The sequence below is a fragment of the Glarea lozoyensis genome (genome assembly GCF_000409485.1).
Source record: "Glarea lozoyensis ATCC 20868 chromosome Unknown GLAREA19, whole genome shotgun sequence".
Taxonomy (NCBI): Eukaryota; Fungi; Ascomycota; class Leotiomycetes; order Helotiales; family Helotiaceae; genus Glarea; species Glarea lozoyensis.
This window is the reverse complement of record NW_007360993.1, coordinates 403,712-420,199: the sequence shown is the minus strand read 5'-3', so window position 1 is coordinate 420,199 and position 16,488 is coordinate 403,712. Positions and strand designations below refer to the sequence as shown.

The 16,488-nt window shown below is 44.2% G+C and overlaps 6 protein-coding genes across 6 annotated transcripts; 2 read left to right on the top strand and 4 right to left on the bottom strand.

Moving 5' to 3' along the window:
• Positions 1-56: 56 nt before the first annotated feature.
• GLAREA_12656 (alpha/beta-Hydrolase) lies at positions 57-2,875 on the bottom strand (the record flags this gene model as incomplete). Its single annotated transcript, XM_008083437.1, has 5 exons — positions 57-86; positions 187-1,854; positions 1,906-2,256; positions 2,331-2,637; positions 2,685-2,875. 5 exons carry the CDS (start codon positions 2,873-2,875, stop codon positions 57-59), a joined length of 2,547 nt encoding a protein of 848 aa, XP_008081628.1.
• Positions 2,876-3,226: 351 nt separating this feature from the next.
• On the top strand, positions 3,227-4,302 carry GLAREA_12655 (uncharacterized protein; the record flags this gene model as incomplete). The annotated part of the gene is made up of 2 exons (XM_008083436.1): positions 3,227-3,442; positions 3,508-4,302. 2 exons carry the CDS (start codon positions 3,227-3,229, stop codon positions 4,300-4,302), a joined length of 1,011 nt encoding a protein of 336 aa, XP_008081627.1.
• A 440-nt stretch (positions 4,303-4,742) lies between these two features.
• On the bottom strand, positions 4,743-6,356 carry GLAREA_12654 (HIT/MYND zinc finger-like protein; the record flags this gene model as incomplete). The annotated part of the gene is made up of 2 exons (XM_008083435.1): positions 4,743-6,184; positions 6,248-6,356. 2 exons carry the CDS (start codon positions 6,354-6,356, stop codon positions 4,743-4,745), a joined length of 1,551 nt encoding a protein of 516 aa, XP_008081626.1.
• Positions 6,357-7,161: 805 nt separating this feature from the next.
• On the bottom strand, positions 7,162-8,361 carry GLAREA_12653 (uncharacterized protein; the record flags this gene model as incomplete). Its single annotated transcript, XM_008083434.1, has 1 exon — positions 7,162-8,361. One exon carries the CDS (start codon positions 8,359-8,361, stop codon positions 7,162-7,164), a length of 1,200 nt encoding a protein of 399 aa, XP_008081625.1.
• A 1,655-nt stretch (positions 8,362-10,016) lies between these two features.
• GLAREA_12652 (uncharacterized protein) lies at positions 10,017-12,023 on the top strand (the record flags this gene model as incomplete). Its single annotated transcript, XM_008083433.1, has 6 exons — positions 10,017-10,169; positions 10,220-10,500; positions 10,548-10,748; positions 10,798-10,978; positions 11,028-11,278; positions 11,333-12,023. 6 exons carry the CDS (start codon positions 10,017-10,019, stop codon positions 12,021-12,023), a joined length of 1,758 nt encoding a protein of 585 aa, XP_008081624.1.
• Positions 12,024-12,958: 935 nt separating this feature from the next.
• GLAREA_12651 (uncharacterized protein) lies at positions 12,959-13,987 on the bottom strand (the record flags this gene model as incomplete). Its single annotated transcript, XM_008083432.1, has 2 exons — positions 12,959-13,817; positions 13,905-13,987. 2 exons carry the CDS (start codon positions 13,985-13,987, stop codon positions 12,959-12,961), a joined length of 942 nt encoding a protein of 313 aa, XP_008081623.1.
• Positions 13,988-16,488: the final 2,501 nt, after the last annotated feature.

Here is a 16,488-nt window from a genome sequence, read left to right as displayed (position 1 = left end):
CCGGCCGTACGTATCCTTCGTCTCGATATCAGCACCCTTCTCAAGTAGCAGCCGCACTATTGCCTCATGCCCAAAATAGGATCCCACTATCAGATCGTTAAAGCCTGGGAGGTTTGTGTATGGGTGGTTAGTGGTCCAGTACAATTGAAACCATGTTCGAAAGCGGTTGGATTGATGATTACAAACTTTTAATATTGACTCCAATAGTGCTTCCTCCTCTCTGATGTTAGCTTCTCGAAAGTGAGAGGCCCAATGTTTCGCCGCATAGTCTAGGAAACTATGCTGGGAACAGTATCGGTATTCATCCATCCCCTCTAGAGGATCTGTCTCAAATACATTTAAGAGAAGGTATAATATACACGCATTCAATATTAATCGATTTGAATCCTCTAGTAACAGTGATTGCTTCCAGACACTATCACCAGTTCTGGTATGGTCGAAATGTGTACCAATGCGGTGCTCACTAAGGAGGAATTCTCTAGCTGTCTGATGAATTAAATAGACTTTTGAGTCTATAATACTAACAAACAGGCCGCAGAGATTTCGCACTTTCGTTTTAAATGCGTCTCGAGAGTCCAGCTCTAGCTCTTTCTCCGAGTTGCAGTTCTTGCCCTCTTGTTTCTCCAACACTGCTAGAACAATATTCATTTCTCGCCAGGTTAGTGGTCTCTCTGCTGAAACAACAATGTGTAACAGAGTCCTTGCCTGCCTGACCAGCCTCTTTTCAGTAACCCGGTTCAAGATACGCTCGTATGCGGCATCAACAGATGACGGTATCTCGGCTAAAAGTTTGTTTAGCTTCCCCTCGGAAGATTCAAGGGTGTTTCGAACTTCATCAAGGATAAGATGGAGCCAAAGATACGTTCGATTATCCATATTTCGTAGGCTATTTATCAGGATCTCCTCGATGTCTTTACCGATTGGGATATCACGGGCGCGGGCAATCCTTGGTACTTGGTCCAGAATAACTAAATCGATCTCGTTGCTAATTTTAATCATCTCTGATTCATCCTCTCCTCTCAAGTTGATCGATAGCACATCCGGAACTGCTGAGTGGAATGCTCTCCGGATATTTTCGTAAGGTCGACTTGTAACGACGAACTTTAGTTTAGTCTTCGTCCTCATCTCGTGACGGGTCAGATCTAATTCGCCTAGTTTCTGAATCAGAGCTTTTCTTGTTGATTCTTCGCATTCGTCCAAAGCATCTAAAACGCATACAACCTGGCCAGCATCTGGGTCTGTAGTTGCTTTCACCAGAACATCCCACAGTGTTCCAAACATGTTACATATTTTAACCCCATTATTCTCGAAATCGTTCATAACATGTTTTAGAAGAGCCGGTCTTTGCGTAAAGAGCTGGTGTAGGATGGCGCAGAGGGCATCTACTGCATTGCATCGTTCATTGTCACCCTCTTTAAAGAAGAAGTAACATATACTTTGCGCCTGGGCAGGAGGTTCTTTAGGAGTAAGAAGCCTTTCATCCACAAGTGCTCTAGACAAGACGGATTTTCCACATCCAGGGTCTGCTGAAACCCAAAGCAAGTTTTCTACGCTTTCGTCACGCCACTTGAGGAACTTTTCATGTCCGAGCAACCATTCACAGGTCCCTACAACTCGCTTCGGATTCGTATCTTTATATTCCCTATAGTTACGAGAGAGCGACTGTAGACATGTGAGTTGCTCTTTCGTTCGATGTTGGATATCCTGAGTCTTTTGGAATATTTCTTTTATCCTGCCAGAGACAAGCTTGAAGTTTCCATCGTCGGGCCCACGATATTTGTTCATCATAGCGTGAGGCACTTCGAGTGGGATCTGCTCGTGACAGTCAAGGCATGCCGATCTTCTCTCAACGAGCTTTGGGAGTCAGCGGATATAATAACAATCGGGGTTCTCCTAAGTCCCTACCATAATTTTGGTGGGTTTTGACCATTTTGAAACTGATCTTCTGAGCACTGCATTTAAGATTTGGGTGGTTCGAGTTTCGTAAAAGCATCGTATCTCGATTTCATGCTTGATAGTTGACTTGCCGAAGGCTTCTACGATGCTTTCAAGGTTGCTAGAATTCTCTCCTAGGTCTTCAAGAAGAGTAGTAGATGGCTCGTGATTTGCGTCCCACATTGCCGATATAAATACTCTCCATTCCGCGGGGGACTTTACTCTTGTACCACGTAGAGGCGTCCCTAGGAAAATAACACCCTTTGTATACTGTAGTAGTTGTATATACTTTTCACTTTCAGACGCAGCCATTTGAAGTGCCTAGGTATAATTAATCAGGCTCAGAAGCTCATTCGATATGGAATTTCAAGATTTGACATGCTTTAGAAACCTACCTGTGTAATGAGAATGCCTCCGAAGCATGATCCAATAAAGACGATCGGCCGTGTTCCGAGCTCATGCTTCTTGTCCCATAGAAAACGAAGGAAGACCGCCCCAAGATCTTTGATACCGACTTCTTGTGCGTCGCGGGAATAACGTGAATTATAGTCAAACACCCAGATCCGAGCATTTGGTACTACGCTTGGTAACATGTCATCATCCACAAGCCAATTTATCTTGCGGCCTCTTGGCTCCTCGTCTCGTTCGTAAGCAGTCCATGTAGTTGGAGAGCATGTTTCAATGCCATGTACGGCAATAATGCTATTTTCTGTCAACCAGTTTTCTTAGAAGAGTAACATGGTGCGTACTCGACGTTGGTGTTCCCTTTCAACCCATCCCTTGGAAACACGGGATAAAGATCTGGCAGTCCGCAAGGCCTCGACGAAGGAACTATTGATGGCTGATCACGAGGCTCTACTTGCTTCGTATGATTCCGGCGAAACAGAAACCATAGAACAGAGAGCGAGGTAAGAACCGAAATGACTGCAGTATTGAACATAGCTTGTTGATGGGCACCTGTTTTGGTTGCTTTATTTGAATAGCTTCAGCCTTACTACGCGGATTCGCAGTTGTCTAAAGTTGCAGCAGTCACGTTTTATCAGGACGCCCTGCAATTACTAAGTAGAACTTCAGTGCCCGAATGCAGTCAGGTGATTTCGCACGAGTAGTTTTGGGCACTGATGGGCTGGTGATGGAGCAGGCTGAATTCTGAGATTGTCCGCCATGCAGCAAGTCATAAGGCACACGTCTCTAACCACCAGCTACGAAACAATTCCAATGATTACAAGCCGCGATGCGCTTTATCTAAAAAAGCTCTCCTGTACCCCAGCGTTCGTTCAGAGTTGCGGATATGAATTACATCCCATTCTCTGAGACCCACCAGCTGAATCAAGAGCTGGCGTTGGATGACGCAAGAGCACTCCGCCGTGTGTCACCACGTTGGCCGAGCTCGACAAGCTTGCCAGGGCACGCGCGGGCTCAACTCAGATCTCCTGAGTTGGATAAATATTTAGAAAAAGAGTTTCTCGTTCCGCAGCTTGATCGTTTAGCACCAAGACTCTGGCTGGTACGTCTTTAATTGCAGCAGAGCACACAATCGCGGCTTTTACTAACCTAACTCGTTTTCTCCAGGTCTCGACCCCGAGAAGCTCCCATATATCGGCTCTTCATCATCAAGCGGCTCGAGGCCGAGAGATTATTCTTGTAGAGAACCCGCACCTTCACCTAGTCTGGAAATACAACAAAATATTTATCAAGCCAATTCCAAAGTACCTGTTATCGTTTGCTTTCTGGCAGTACCTAGTTGAATCGAATGCCGGTAATGGAGATGTTCAAAAGGCGATCATTGGCCTCATGCGATCTTATTCCTATCTGATCCGATATGAGTCCGACTTCGACCTCGCCCAAGAGAAAGGCTTAGTTCCGAAGAGCGACGGGATTGATAATATTACCTGGGACGCTTTTGCTCATTTGATCGCGACATTTGAAGGGTATGAGGATGCGAATGCATCACCACGGTACAGCTACGGCGAGCTCCGCCTGACGCGACTGAACTTTTACTCGCGTATTTCCCTTGGAAAACTGACTTTCCACCACATCGACGCTCAATGGGGCTCATATTTGAACCATTTCATGGTACCTTCATTAATAATCTTCACTATCATCTCCGTCATCCTCAACGCGATGCAGGTTAGATTGGCTGCACAAAGTGTCCAATACTCTGACAAAGACGGGATGGCATTTATATTCGTTTCAGAGTGGTTTCCTGTGTTTGCTCTGGTTTTTGTTGGGCTTTTCAGTACATTTATGATCCTTTTTATTCTGTTCATGTTTTGCCACGATATATGGTTTTCGAGGAACATTATCAAAAAGAAAAATAACGCTTGCGACGGAGCCTGGAAGACAAGTAAATCAGGGGTAGTCTAGAATGTTTCGCTTGAAGATTTACGCCTGTTCTTTAAACCTTCCTCCTACTGTTTAATATTTGTTTCTTAGTATGCTCGCTGAGCCTCGAGGCGGATTTTCTGTGAAGGTAGCAGTCACAACGAAAGTCCAACGTCCACAACCTCGATAGCATCTGTTTGCATAGATTCAATATGTGGTCAGGTTCTCACTATTCTTTGATTTTCGTTGTTCGATCAATTCTTCTCACAAATTGACGAAAATATTTGCGAGCAAACGGGGTAATGTTACTTCTCTTGTTGCTACTCGCTATTTTGTCGCTAGTTCGTTAATCGATAAATACCATATATCAGAGGTTGAATATGTGAGCACCTTATGTACTCCTTACGTATAACCCCAGTTTACTAATATTCTCATCATTCTTCGCTCATTAAACCTTCCATAACCCACAACCACCTCAAAATCTACACCTCATAAGGACTCCTAGCATTCCCCCACAACACCTCCCCCTTCCCCACCTTCTCCCTTTTATAATCCTCAAAATACCTCTCAAACCCCTCCCTCTCCACAATATACCTAACAACATACGCCCTCTTCGCCACCACATCCCCATCATACCCATGTCTCAATCCCCTCTCCTCAAACACCTCCTCTAGACCCAGCCGTTCCACCACCTCATCGCACTCCGCAAAAATCATCATCGCAGGCGTCAACACCTCCTCGATAAAATGCAACAGCACCGCGATCTGATACGTATACAACGGTTTTCCATCTTCCCGACTAACCACTACAGGACCAGGCGCGATCCATGACGAGGACGACGTGAAGCCCCAGTGGACGCCGTCTTTCGGGTTCGTGCATGTCATTAGTTTCTCAGCCATCAGATTGTACAGCGGACTGCGTCCGTGTATCACGAAACCTTTGGTATACCAGTTTTTCTCCGCCTCTAATTTCGTCAGACGTAAAGGGAAGCCTAGATGCGCGCTTATTTCCGAGATCGCACTTTCCCGTAGACTGGGATCGTGGTGAGAGATGTTGAGGGCGTTTAGATGCGCTTTTCTCAGGAATGCTTCGTCCCCGAAACAACTTAGGCGCACGCTGTGGATTACGTTTGGGTCGCAGGTGGAGGACCCGATGCGGTTTGTGGGGTCGAGGATCGGTGTTTCGATGTGGCCGCCGTGGGTTAGGTAGTGTGTTGATATGTGTTGTATGTCGGAGGGCGTGAAATCGTGGAAGCTGGATGTTAGGTTGGCGGTTACTGTGCATTTGGTGATTAACAATGGACTTCTCCAGCGTCGGAGACGCTTTCCTTGGAAGAGCTCTTCGAATTCGGGTTTGGGTTGTTTTTTATCTTTGGTAGGGTCGGAGGAGCGCCAGAGTTTGAGGTGTTGGTTTGGGGAAGAGGGGGTTTGGATGGGTATGTCGAGTTCGAGGTGGGGAGAGGATGTGTCTAGATGGTCGTGTAGTTGGAGGACGGCTTCACCTCCTAGGTGGCCAGCATGTGCTGATTCTAGCCAGACGAACTTCAGATTCGGAGCGGTACCGTTGAATATCGCTGCGAGACTGTAACTTTTACTGCGAGACCCAGCTGGTGAAGGATTCGCGGTACAAAATTTGTTAATCTGCGCGCAGACTATGTCATGCATAGGCTCACACCTCTTCTGACATGTCGTTGAGCAATACAAATCGCTAGTGCATCCTTTACACACAGATTGAGAAGGCTCACTACATCCTTTACATTTTGGTGCTGGTGGCTTATCATGTTTTGTGATGGTTTCTGTGGATACGGATAAAAGTGATGTCTGGTAAAGTGATGATGATGGACGTGGTGAGGATTTTGATAAGAAGCGACTTTTCGAACTTGAAGTTGTCGAGGCACTTCGTGTTGAGGAATTCGACTTATCGACTAGAAGCGCAAGATGTGAGCATGTATGCCTTTTTGTAATCAGATTTCTTCGAGGATACGTACCCGACTTCTTGTTCTCCTTTGTTTCAGTTTTAGGCTTCTTCGGCTTCTTTGGCTTACTGCTGTATAAGTTTAATTGCTGCCCAGAGAAGCGTTGGTCCGGCGCCCACATGATTAATGTTTCTATGATATGGTAATTAAAATTTGTTGGTGAGAAATTAGTTGAGGAAAGCAAATGGTTATGGGTACTGTAATTTCCGGAATGCTGAAGTGATGTGGGTTGTCAAAGGAGGAAGTGAATTGAAAGGGATGTGCATGTGGCCGTTCTAGGTTGGTCAAAGACAGTTTGGGACTCGCTTGATTTTGTTGTTACTTTCAAGTTGCCATATCTAGTATATGAACGAGCAGAAGTTGGACGCTCGCTAATGGAAATCGTGATACATAAAGTCAGATCGAGTCATATTAACCCAACCGAGACTTACAATTATAGAGCATGAGCGCATCTAAATCTTACACTCACAATGAGTAATACTTAGGTACTCATAATTCACTAAGAGAAAAAGGATTTCTAGCACAGTTTCCTGTTTACGATGTTGAATGCTCCCTAGTTCGGCAGAGCTTTCAATAGTAGATGTAATATCGAAAAGCCGCGGTGACGAACCTGATAACTTTTGTTGAGCAACAAGAGAGGCGAAAAGGCGGTCACATTTGTGCATGTTATTGGGTTGCAAAACCTTCACTGAATATAGTGTCAAACGCGGTTTGAGGTTACTTGAAAAGCATCCAGTTTTATTTTTCTTGTGTACATCTAGACTTTTGAAACATGTTATTTTTATCAGCCTCAAAATAAACCCATCTGACGAAATGTCTTTCAAGTCCATGTTCTGCTTGACCATCAATACATCAGTTTCTTGCAATCTTTCCCTCTACATATGTCCTAGAAGTGAGCTTGAGCTGTTTTAAGACAGACTCCAATCTCAAACCTCATAGGGAGACACAGCCTTAGCCCATTCGGCATCGCCAGACTCAATCTTCTTCTGCTTGTACTCCTGGAAAAACTTCTCGAAACTTGCCTTGCACACGAAATTGGCGAGCATTTCCTTACGGGCTTCCTCCAACTTTTCCGTATCACACTTCCCCTTATCTTTGTTTCGCTCTTTCCATGCGCTTTCACTCAGGTCTGTCATCTTTGGAATGATGACCTCCAAGTGGTAGGCGACAACTGCTTCGAGATGACGTGCGGTCAATTGTTTCCCATCTTTGCGGAACGCGATGATAGAGCCTGCAGAGAAAGTTACGATCTTGTCGTCTTCAACTTGGTTCCAGAAATCTCCAACTTCAATGTCTGTTGACCTAAGAAGTACCCATGGTACGTGGTTTTCCGCCATACCACAACCAACCTCGGCCGCAGACTGCTTTACCTTATCTTTAAAAATTGGTGTGTTCATCAAATATAGAGGTATCTCCATAAGCATCGTAGTTCGGGACCGGCCGCCACATATCAATCTTGCTAGGCCTCGCTCCATCTTTATATTGGAATATGCTAAGTGTCCCGCAGAATTCTGTTTCTGGCAAGAGACTCGCACACCAGTAACGATTTCGGGGAGTCGTGATTCAGCCACACCGTTCTCAAACTCGTCTAAGTAGCTCTCTCCTACAAACTCGCCATTGTTCATGATGTAGTGTCGGACAAGTTGAAGATCGGAAGGAACGACATCTTGGTAAAGATATGCGTGACCCAAGGACTCAGTCTCAATATTTGCCGACACAAGAATTGGACCTCTCCAGTCTCTTTTCTTTTTCCCTCTAAGACATCCCAATGCATACTTGTTTGGTCTTGACCCATCTGCCAAAAATTCTTCTCTGAACCACAGCGTGATTTTATGGTCGAGATGGGCGTTCGTCTTGCCGTGGTAAAATATCTCCCGCATGTTGAGAAGCAGATTTCTATCTTCATTACCCGGAGGTTCGATCGGACTCTTGATGATCTCATGTGGGGTAGGCGAGAATTGATAGCGGTGGACTTTGCATTTTCTTGCGGTGGCAGTGTCGGTCTTTTCGATAAAGCACTTCACCCACATGAATTGAGGGACAGTACTGTCTTCGGGAAGTAGTACAACGAGTTTGAATTCAGTTTTGCCTTCTTTGGTAGGTCTTGGATTGGCGTTGATGAACATAAAGAATTGTTGGCACAAGACCTCGTGCTCAGCTTTGTCATCTTCGAGACATTTGGGTGAACAGTACTAGGTAACTTTGCAGAGAGAGCAATCGACGGCTGTTTTGGAGCCACAGACCGAGCAAAACGATGTTGAAAGAGGCTCTGAGGCCCAGTTGTGTCTCCTTGGAGAAATCTGGAATTGTCGGATCGATAAACACGCCGCCGAACAACTAATTGGAAACTCACAGTTAGATCGATAGCATATCTTAGCTAGTGCTGGGTCAAACCTTTAAAATGGCGTCCATATCCATTGCGTTGAAGATGTGGTAGTAACCAAGTCAATGTTGATGGAATGTATACTCTGGTGTGGTAGAAATCTTGGAGACGTTGAATAAGAAGAGAAAGAGCAGGATGTTTCGATCTAAGTTTGTAAACAGTCCATACAATGGGTGTTTCTAGGGCCACACGAGGGGTGGAGGGAAGAAACAGAAAACCAAAGGTGAAACCAAGTTGCCGTTCACCTTCAACTTTATGACATAGATTTTGATAGCAAGTCAATAGCTAGTATGTGTCTACTCTGATATGATTTTACTGCCTCATTTTACATAATATATGATTAATGGTCCAACTGTTCACCATAAGGCTATAGATACTGCCTATCATATCTCCAATCTCACTACCAACAAGATATAATGTCGGATTGCCGTCTGAAAAATAGCTCTGAAATCTGACTTTGCTTTCGAATTCCTCTACAGCTCGATATAATGCTCCGAGAGAGTAGTGGCGAGACTACCTGGGCACGTGCTGGGTAGGTACGGTTTCCAACCTGGAACATATAAAAGGAGTTAAGCGAGGCAACATCGAGGAGAGTGGCTGTAAACATTTGAACGCTCCAACATCGAGGTGGTTTCTTTTAAGGGACTAAAATAACACTACTTCAATGACAATGAGATACACACAACTCAACTAAGGTATGAAAAAGTCTCCATGTTTTACCTCACCATGACATGTGTAAGCCGGTCCCGAAAGTTTGTTGTCATTCTCATTTCCTCACATGGAAAGTCGCAAATCACTCCAGTGGATTTCTATCAAACCAATGTATTTTATTGTTTACTCTATCCTCTATAACCGTAAAGGTATGGCCGACCTAGGAATCAAGTCTCCTCTCCATGTACTGGAGGATTTGATGCACTTGTTCTGGGACCTACATCGGTATTGTAAGTCTTCTAATGTGCCAAACCAAGCATACATCTAACTACTCAGAACTAGATCTTTAAATAGTCTTGAGTGGATTAAGACAATAAAGCTGATTGTTGTATTCTTTAAAGGTGTTGTAGTATACTACTTTCGCTTAGCAGGACAGGGGGGGGGGGTTTCTGCAGGGCGTATTGAGGAACTCCTTCGCGGACACAGCTGCTGTATATATAATATAAATTCTCCATATAGACATGATCAAGAATCCAAGTATACCTACTGATCCAAAAGTATTTTGCTTTGCAGTATGCTTACAGCAAGCACTTGGGCTCAGCCACATTCGTGGTGACACCGCATGCCATTGTGGCGGAGGGACGTTCAGCCTTATCTGAAGTCTGCCTTGTATAAACCCATTGACATTACCATATTATTCCTGCTCAACATGATTACTCTTCTATTCATTGTTTCAGCTTCGCTCAAATGCCTATAACTGTCGGTTCAATCGGAGACATCATTGCCATCGCACAGGTGGTCGGGAAGCTCTACAAGGCGCTTCGCGCAAGCCAAGGCTCAGCTGTCGAGTTCCAAGATCTGGTACTCGAACTTTCAGTCTTTTACGGGACATTGGAGAGAGTAAGATGTTTATTTCTAAAGTTCATATAGTTTTCTAACATTTAGTTCAGCTGGTGGTTCTCTGGCCGACTCGTCCCACTCTCCCGGACCAACTCGCTTTAGTTGCACCGATTGTGGAAGAATGCAAAACTGAGATCGACGGTTTTCTTGGAAGAATTTTGGGCAGATATGGTAGACAGCTTGGGGCGGAGGTCGCAAAAGCAAAATGGTATAAGGAGATTGGTAGGAAACTACAATGGAGTATGCTGGAGGCTGGCGAGGTGGGACGATTGAGAGAGAAGTTAGGACGAGCGAATATGATGATACAGCTTGTTTACTCTCAAGCTCAGGGGTGTGTACTAGCTTCTGTGTTCTAGCTCCAGGGACTGACTGTTTTAGGGCCGCCGCTGAGCTAGACAGCAAGGTAGTTTCGGAGAAACTGCAAATTCTGTCAGAGCTTGAGACAGAGGCGAAAGAGAACCTAAAGAACTACATTATTGAGGTTCAAAAGAAGATTGAAGAGCAGAATAGAGTTCTAGAAAATCAGAACATGATGATAGAGGAGATGACGACTCGTGTGCAAGGCATTATGACTACAATGTGAGCAGAACCTTAGATAAGGGAAGATATTGCACTAACGCGGTGTTAGGACGCCCATGGCTAAGATAACTTTCGATATGAAGGATATTCTTATCGACGTTCAAGAAACATTACACTCCCAGCAAAGTATCCCTAGGAGCATTGATCCTTGGTTGCAAAAAGCTTTGTATCTCGAAGACTCATTGGGATATGTTTTACCTGTTCCACTGGAAACCATTTGCTCATGGGAGGTGAGTAGCTTGTCACTCAATGAAATCAACTTACTAATATTGCATCAAGACACTTCACATGGTCCTTTGCGATAAATTTAATGGTCGTCCCGGACATGAATTGGTCAAACGAAAACGATATCTGTTTCAAGATGCAGCGAACGGTCGAGATTTAAGCGTCAAGATACAATTTACATCTGCTGTTCGGCCAGGTCAAAAAATCTCCATGTGTATGATTCTATTCTCTCCGGATGGACAAAACAATATTTGCCCGAGATGCGGGACAGCAAACGTTGCAGGGAGCGATCAAGATATTAACTGGTTAGTAATTCAATTGAACTGCTCATTATGAAAACGTATTTTAACCTTTTATAGCACCAACCCAAGTTGTCTAATGACTTATCGCCGGGTCACGGACGTCACAGAGCCTTTGGCGAATGATGATGGGAAGGGCATTTTGAGCTCAGTTCATCCTCCTGAATCAATCCTCGAAGAAATAGATAGTAATATTGCATTATCTGATCTGGAGCAACTATCGTATGACAAAAACTATGACTGTTCAATCGACCTCTTTAAGCGAGCGCGACTTTTTACGAGATGGCAAGATGCAGAAGAGTCTCGATCAGGAGCATTGATTACGAAGCTTGGAAGCATGTCCATTTGGTATGCTTATGGAGCCGCTTACAATGTAGAAGTGCAAATATCTGGTCTCCTCCAACGCTCCGTTATGGCTCCTTTGGGCATAAGGGATATGGACGCCGACATGAGCCACGACGAAATATTGCAATGGCCTCATAAAAGCACTAGCATCGGTTCCTTCACTTGCATTTTATTGTGCTTTGCAGGAACATCTAGGGAAAATGCAAGACCAGTGGTCCACATTTACAGCAAGGACAAAATTTTGAGGCGCCGGATTGTTGCAGCCCTTAAAAAGCTCGACTGGCTTGCACTGGGGAAATCTGGAGTTGTGGTTAGTACATGGTATAACACGGAGTTCAGAGAATTTATTATTGAGAGTTACGTGGACGATGGCTGGGATAGAGATTTCGCAGAACTGGTTTGGTAAAGCTGAGAATACATGACCTGATACCCCATATATAATATCAAAATATATTTATCACCTAGATATGAGGAGAAAACCAAATTTTAACCATCAAAACTAGCGAGTAAAACTTAGTTGAAGCGGATCTATCTACCACACGGTCCACACCCCTTCTTAAAGTATTCTCCATGCAAAGACAAAAATCAACTCTTCAAGATACGAATTGCCTGAACAATCTTTCTTCCAGCCTTGAAATAGAACTAATTGTAATCCATCGTACCTTTACCTCTGCTGCTACATGGACAGGAGCCAAACGGGTGTATAATATTTGTGTCTTGTAGTTTCTTCCAGAAGACCATGTGACAAGAAGCAATTTTGATACTTTTCACCTATCAAATGCGGAGATTCTCGAACACGTCCTTGGACTCTATATTCGTTTCCCTACTCATTAAGGTAGCTCATCTCTTAAACAAAAGAACAACGATAGACATGACGCGAAAACAACATCATCGACAAATCCTAACATACCTATTCTCGCTTGAAAAGGGGGACCAAACACCTAGCCCGAGATGACAGCATATTAAGCGGGCATACTAAAGGACGCTTATAACTTTAGAAAATAAGATAGAAAAAGCAACAGAAGAGAAACAGTGAGGTCAGCTAAACGTAAAGTCACCTGTTGCTGGTTTGTTAGTGTTCACTTGTGTTCTTGGGTCCGCAGTGTAGAAGACATAAACAATTCCAAAATCAAAAAGTCAAATTCAACGCAATGCATCTATCCTAAAAAAGCAAACCCCATATAAATGTTAATCCGTGCTAAACTACCAACTCCTTAACCTCCATGTCTAATCATACAAATACATCTCTCCCGTCCAAATTCCAAAAACAAACACCAAGTACCAAGCTGCCACACATATAGACACAACCTACGATCCCCTTTCGAAAGCACCAGATGAAATCTATTCGTCATCCTTTACCGACTGCCACCCGGTGCCAGCCCATGTGTCTTCCGGCTCTGGCATAATAGCTCTCTTGACACGACTAATAACCTCGGATTGTGCAACTGCATCAGTTTCTTCTCTCTTAGCCATTGGATCCACGGGGGCGGCTTCAGGATCTACTACAGGATCGTCGAGAGAACCTGTAGCTGGCTTCTTTGTCTTCTTTTTCTTCTTTGGTTTCTCAGCAGTCAAATCCGCATCTGGATCCAAAGGTGTCGTTGGATCTTCGTCTAGAGGATCGGAACCAGTCTTGGCCGTCTTTACAGGTAAATCAGTATCGGGATCAATCTCCGATGTCTTCTTCTTCTTCTCTACAGGTAAACCTGTCTCCGGATCAATCTTCGGTGTCTTCTTCTTCTTCTTATAAGGTAGACCTGTCTCTGGATTAATCTCCGGTGTCGTTGTACCATCGTCTAGAATGTCCTCTGATTTCGTTGTCTTCGGAAGTTTCTCCGTTCCATCTGAAGGCAATTCTCCTCCCTGCTGCTCATTATCAAGTTTCTTCTGCTCTTTCTCAGCTGCCTTCTCCTGTTTCTTCTCCTCCTTATCAAGTTTCTTCTGCTCTTTCGCAGCTGCCTTCTCTTCCTTCAACTTCTCCTTATCAGCTGCCTTCTGCTCTTTCTCATTTGCCTTCTGATCCTCTTTATCAGTATTTTTCTGATCCTCATTTTCAGGTTTCTTCTCCTCCTTATCAGGTTTCTTTTGATCTTTCGGCGGCTTAGACTTTTTTCCTCTTTGTTCAAGATTCCTGGAATCGAGTTGCACCGGGACTATCCCAGGGTTGGAAGCCTGATCATCGGAGAATTCGACAGTGCGTCTAAATGAAAGATAGCAAGGTTAGCATCAATTGACTCTTCTTGAAGATTATGGATGTTGTCTGGAAAGTGGGAGAGGCTTATCTTACCGATCATGAACATCAATATCTTCAAGTGCGCCGAGAACAGTAGCGACACTTCCGAGTGCGAGAATAGCGTGTGAAAGACGCATTTTGATAGATGATATTGACGGGGATGAGAAGGTTGGGACAGGAAGAGTCTAAGATGGTGACCAAGAAACGAAGTTGGTGATGAGTTTGTAAAGAGGAGTGTGAAATACAAGCAAGAGGTGTAGAGCCAGTCTAGAGCCACAGTTTACAGAAATTGTCGTAGAAGGTGGTAGTTGCTATGTAGATGAAGATGAGGATGAGAAGATGTTAGTTGAACTGGCAGACATATGGACTTATTTAACTGAAGATGTGAATAGGTTGTTTACCTCACAAGTGCGAGATCGGTAGGAATTGACGTGGAGCAACATCTGGATGTGAGGATGCGGATGACATTTTCGACTTCTGATGCTCCGCTTGTGATCACTGCCATGTTCAGGAATGATGGGAGCTGGATGCTGTATCTTGACGTGTAAAATGCTGGTAACCTGCTCTGAACAATCAGTTTTCTATGTATGATCTTAAGCTTTTGGGAGTGCTAAAGCTGGCGCAGTATCTTGATTTGAGGATGGCGTTGACTTCCTCTGACATTTCTCATATGGACTCTTTTTTGTCATGAGATGGTAGGAACCGTAGGAACCGTGCAAAGCTAGGAACTGTAAATAGCTAATTGAAGAAACTTGCTGATACCGTACGACATGCTTCGACATATCTCATCTAAAGAATACTGGGATCCGGATCGGGCCACTTAATTGGATAGAACAGACGATTGAGTGAGGCTTAGTGTATTTGAATGATGCAATTTCGAGTTGCACAAGTTTCAGGATTTGCCTTCCGTGGCTCAGGACTAACCTAGGAGTAACCTTTTCGGTTCGATATCTTTACTCACGTAAAATCGGCATTGGATACATGGAAGCAATACCGTCTAGAGGTATAGTCACATTTTGATTGTCAGAGGACGTCAAAAACGTTGATCAGAGGTCAGCGGATCGGAAGGTTACAATTGGCGACTTTCAGCAGTTTCCGGACGCTTCATTGTATATTTCTATAAAGTACATGAAGACAATCAATCTTAATTAATGCTTCAAAGATGTTCTGTGAGCATCAAAAAGACCTGAAATGAAGTTGGGGCGGAGAGATTTCTTATTACCTTAACCTCTAGACCTGATGATATAATCTTCCCCTATAGTCAACTACTAACATGAAAGCGCACTCTGAATCACACAATCTGTAACATTGCAATGTATTTCAAAATCAATCCCACTGTAGTTGTGGTTGCTAGAACCGTCATAATCTCTGCCTCCCTCACAGTCTCCGCGTGAGTACGCGGAAAACGACAAACAAACTTGGATCTCAGTAACGAGTTTTGACGAGTAAGCTTACAGTGAGCGTACATACGATCAAGTAAATCAAATGTAAGGGAGCTGGCTGTGTCAGGTACTGCAACTTTAATTCCCAACAACGCAAGCTAAGGGGCGGCTCGATCTCGCTTAGCTACACGGTGTGCCATCCATCCAACCGACGTCCATCCCTCGTAAGTCAACATTGCGGACGAAAAATTATGATTAGCTAGCCCGTATATGACTTAATTTAAATACCTACACGTGTGTTTTGAAGCTCGTGTATGTATACCGTACTATCTATATTTCTTCCCTCCCAACTTACGCTGTCGTTCCTCATCCATCTTCCATCTTCCTATTACACTACTTTCTCCCCCCCCCCCAGGACCACTGAACTAACTGTCCATCTCAGCCAAACACCGCTAGATGTCAAGACTCACTGACACTTAAAAAATCCCCGCTGACCTTCGCTACACAAAGTTCACAGAACAAATAACACAGCAAAACTTTCCCACCTGATCACCCATTGCAGCCTAAATTCTCTCATGTGGAGAAGCGGACTACTATCTAGTCTGAAAGGGATCTGGGGTGCGAGGTGATGAATGATGGGACTTCCAGAAGGGGGTGTTGACATCGTCGAGATAATGTAATAGATAGCGAGGTCACTTAAATCACCGTCATCAACCAACAAAGCTGAATCGACGCCATCCCATCATTTCCAGCTCACTATCAACATCCACAAGACATCACAACACAACGTCATCTTCATCACCCTCCTCTTCTCAACTCAATTCCCACAAACGAGGTTCCCCAAGCCGAGAGACCCGTCGGCGTTAACACCCTCAATCATGATATGTCTCTGCTATTTCCTTTAAACACATCTACTTGAAATACGTAGTAAATCAGCTTCACAGCATCAATCTCATGAGCTTAATTCATGCCCAACTATATATGCAGGAAAACACATCCTTGAGCAGACTACGGCAAGTAATGGAGTTGTATAATTCGTGAGAGAGATTTGTAAGGCGAGAGGAGTTGTATGGGAAGGAGATTAGGGGGGTGTAGATAGAGAGGAGAGTTCAGGATAAGGATTTAGGGATGTTAGGTAGAGTAGGGAAGGAAGTGGGGGGTTGATGGAGTGCTTTTTCTCTATGTCTTGTAGATGTTGTTTTGTTACTTGTTTAGATTTACCCATCACGCACTGTATATTACCCACCACAATCTAA